The sequence below is a fragment of the Pristiophorus japonicus genome, chromosome 4 (genome assembly GCF_044704955.1).
Source record: "Pristiophorus japonicus isolate sPriJap1 chromosome 4, sPriJap1.hap1, whole genome shotgun sequence".
NCBI lineage: Eukaryota > Metazoa > Chordata > Chondrichthyes > Pristiophoridae > Pristiophorus > Pristiophorus japonicus.
Window position 1 is genome coordinate 215,709,188 of NC_091980.1, and position 2,921 is coordinate 215,712,108.

General features: G+C 52.5%; 1 protein-coding gene across 2 annotated transcripts; it reads left to right on the forward strand.

The window, feature by feature from the left end:
• Window positions 1-600: 600 nt before the first annotated feature.
• Window positions 601-2,622, forward strand: foxa1 (forkhead box A1). Of its 2 annotated transcripts, XM_070877449.1 has the most exons (3): window positions 604-685; window positions 1,391-2,334; window positions 2,368-2,622. In XM_070877449.1, the coding sequence occupies exons 1-3, from the start codon at window positions 604-606 to the stop codon at window positions 2,620-2,622; spliced, it is 1,281 nt and encodes a 426-aa protein (XP_070733550.1). The 2 variants fall into 2 exon arrangements, with proteins under 2 accessions (XP_070733549.1, XP_070733550.1); XM_070877448.1 differs by having other exon boundaries at window positions 601-675; window positions 1,372-2,622.
• Window positions 2,623-2,921: the final 299 nt, after the last annotated feature.

Sequence of the window (2,921 nt, forward strand, 5' to 3'; positions counted from 1 at the left end):
AAAAGGATCAATAACTTAGTTTGGAGAAGAATGTCACCGGACCAGAGATATTGTAAAGGGAAGTTAGAATCAGTCGCGGCAACATAACGCCCTCAGTTTTCTCACCCCATTTCATCGTTCGGAAAACTGCGTCCCTGGTTTCGTTTTTGCTGCCGGATTAATTTATCGTTTCTCATCCCATTGCTATAGTTTGTCTTTCCTATTGTTTCCGAGTTAAACCAATTAGTCTCTTTACAAATCCAATAGGGACTATTTTCAATGGCTGAAGTCTGGCCCCGCTGAGTGGCAGCTAGTTGGGACGTGAGCGGTGCCTGGAGTTAAGGCAGGTGTGCAATAGGAACAGAGTATCCTAACGCCTAGGTGAGAGACGATTATTCAAATAGAGAAAAATCTGGGCAAATCGGGAAAGGAGGCAGGATCTGTGGGCAGTTAAATCACTACGCATGTCCCCAGCGCCACTCAAAGTGTTCGCCTCCCAACACTTCCTCACTCTTGCAGGCTCTATTCTATCTTCCTCACTGTACTTCAGCCAGAGTGCATCCGCGCTGGGATTTTATTTTGGGGGCGAGCTTTGATGTTGGTGTATTGTACTCTGCCTCCATGATGTTAGGTACGGTGAAGATGGAAGGACACGAAGCTTCCGAGTGGAGCAGTTACTACGGGGAACCGCAGGAGGTAAGTAGAAGTAACAGTTGGACCTTATTTTGAGGTGAGCGCTTGCGATCATCAACTGATAGATCATATATAGAGCGCTGGATTAGTAAACGTTTTACTTTCAAGCCATGTTTATAGGCAGTTTGCCGAGGAGCTCCTTTTTTTCAAAATTGGACATTGTTCAGTCGAAGTAAATGTAGCATATGTTATGTGGGCGTTTAAGGTGTCTCAAAATGAAGGGACACCAACCCACAACGCTAATAGTTAATAAAATTGTTTCGTGTTGTTCATTTGTGTACTCGATGCAGGAGGTTATGAGCCAGCCTCAAAGTTATTGACCACGCGGTGGCATCAGAGAGAGGGGAGCTGGCAGCTCCCGAGCGGCCAGCCCGCTGCCGCCACAGGGTTTATAGAACCGGCGAGAGATCATAGGGGGAATCTTAACAATCATCAACAATAACCAGTAGCGCTATTGTATCTATCTCTCTTATACTGCCGTAGCAGCTGCTGCAACTTTGTACTTTATTTTAGGAGGCGTGGCTTTCTCACCTAATTTTACTGAAATGAGTCCGAAGGTTTTTTTTCTCCTTCGGCATGTTGTAAAAGACAAGTTTCCCGTCAAAATAGCTGGTGACCAAAAGTGTAGAGAATTTGAATAAAGAAAATAAAAGTTGCCATTCTGAGCCGTCAGACTAAGATGTTTCTTTTATTGTGCAGGCCTATTCAGCGGTACCAGTGAACAGCATGAACCCGGGACTGGGCAACATGAACAGCATGAACACCTACATGAGCATGAACACCATGGGCTCCGGCGGCAACATGACCTCGGGTTCCTTCAACATGTCCTACGGGAACGCGGGGATGGGCGCGGGGCTGAGCCCCACCATGGGCGGCATGGTAGGCGGCGGAGTGGGGGCCATGAACGGCATGGGCGGCGGGGTGCCGGCCATGGGCACGGCCATCAGCCCCAACATGAGCGGTCAGCAGGCATCCATAAACGCCTTGAGCCCGTACTCGGGCATGAGCCCGGCCATCAGCCCAATGGCTTACAGCCAGAGCGGCCTGAGCAGGCCCAGGGACACCAAGAGCTTCCGGCGCAGCTACCCGCATGCCAAGCCGCCCTACTCGTACATCTCGCTCATCACCATGGCCATCCAGCAGGCGCCCAGCAAGATGCTGACACTCAGCGAGATCTACCAGTGGATCATGGAGCTCTTCCCCTACTACCGGCAGAACCAACAGCGCTGGCAGAACTCCATCCGACACTCGCTCTCCTTCAATGACTGCTTCATCAAGGTGGCCCGCTCGCCCGACAAGCCGGGCAAGGGCTCCTATTGGACGCTGCACCCCGACTCGGGCAACATGTTCGAGAATGGCTGCTACCTGCGGCGCCAGAAGCGCTTCAAGTGCGACAAGAAGCCAGGGCTGAAAGGCGGCGGCGCGGCGGACGGAGGCAGGAAAGAGCCGGGCGCCTGCTCCCCTGCCGGCGGCGGGGGCCAGGCCGAGGGCACGGCCGCCCTCAGCGACTCCAACTCGGCCCCCAGCCCGGACACAGCGCCGCCGCACCCTGACATCAAGCGGCCGCTCAGCTCGGCCGGCGGGGGTCCGCTCCCGCTCCCGCTCCCTCACCCGCACCCACACCCGCTCTCGCATCCGCACCCCGGGCCGCCCCTGAGCCACGTGTCAGCGGCCGACTCGCAGCAAGTCCACCAGCTGAAGGGCGACCCGCACTACTCCTTCAACCACCCCTTCTCAATCAACAACCTCATGTCGTCCGAACAGCAGCATCACAAGATGGACTTAAAGGCTTACGAGCAGGCCATGCACTACTCCAGCTACGGGGGCAGCATGGCCAGCGGGCTGGCCCTCGGCTCAATGAGCAAGAGCGGCATGGAGCCCTCGGTCCTGGCCAGCGAAGCGTCCTATTACCAAGGTGTGTATTCCAGACCTGTTCTCAACACTTCTTAGTCTTGCACCAAAAACAAAAGAAGCTAAAGCCGTTAAATAACGATAATTAGAAACACTTTCCCTCTTTGGGATTGCACCCTACGTGCAAAGACTGTTACTTTATAACATTTATATGTATAAAAACTGTGGAAGTGTAAAGTAGCTGCAAGGTTTGGCGATGGATCACGACTGTACATTTCGCGGAGAATATATCGCAAACATCTGCAGAATGTATTTAAATTTTTTGAAACGTGTTGTAAAATTTTAGAATTCGTTGTGCTATACTGTATTTCTCCGCGTCCACTCAACATTCCCAGTAG

What these genes read in the sequence shown, in the direction of transcription:
- foxa1 (XM_070877448.1), top strand. Translation starts at nt 601, where the DNA reads ATGATGTTAGGTACGGTGAAGATGGAAGGACACGAAGCTTCCGAGTGG. An exon ending in ACTACGGGGAACCGCAGGAG is followed by an intron (nt 676 to 1,371) that starts GTAAGTAGAAGT and finishes TTTATTGTGCAG; the next exon opens with GCCTATTCAGCGGTACCAGT.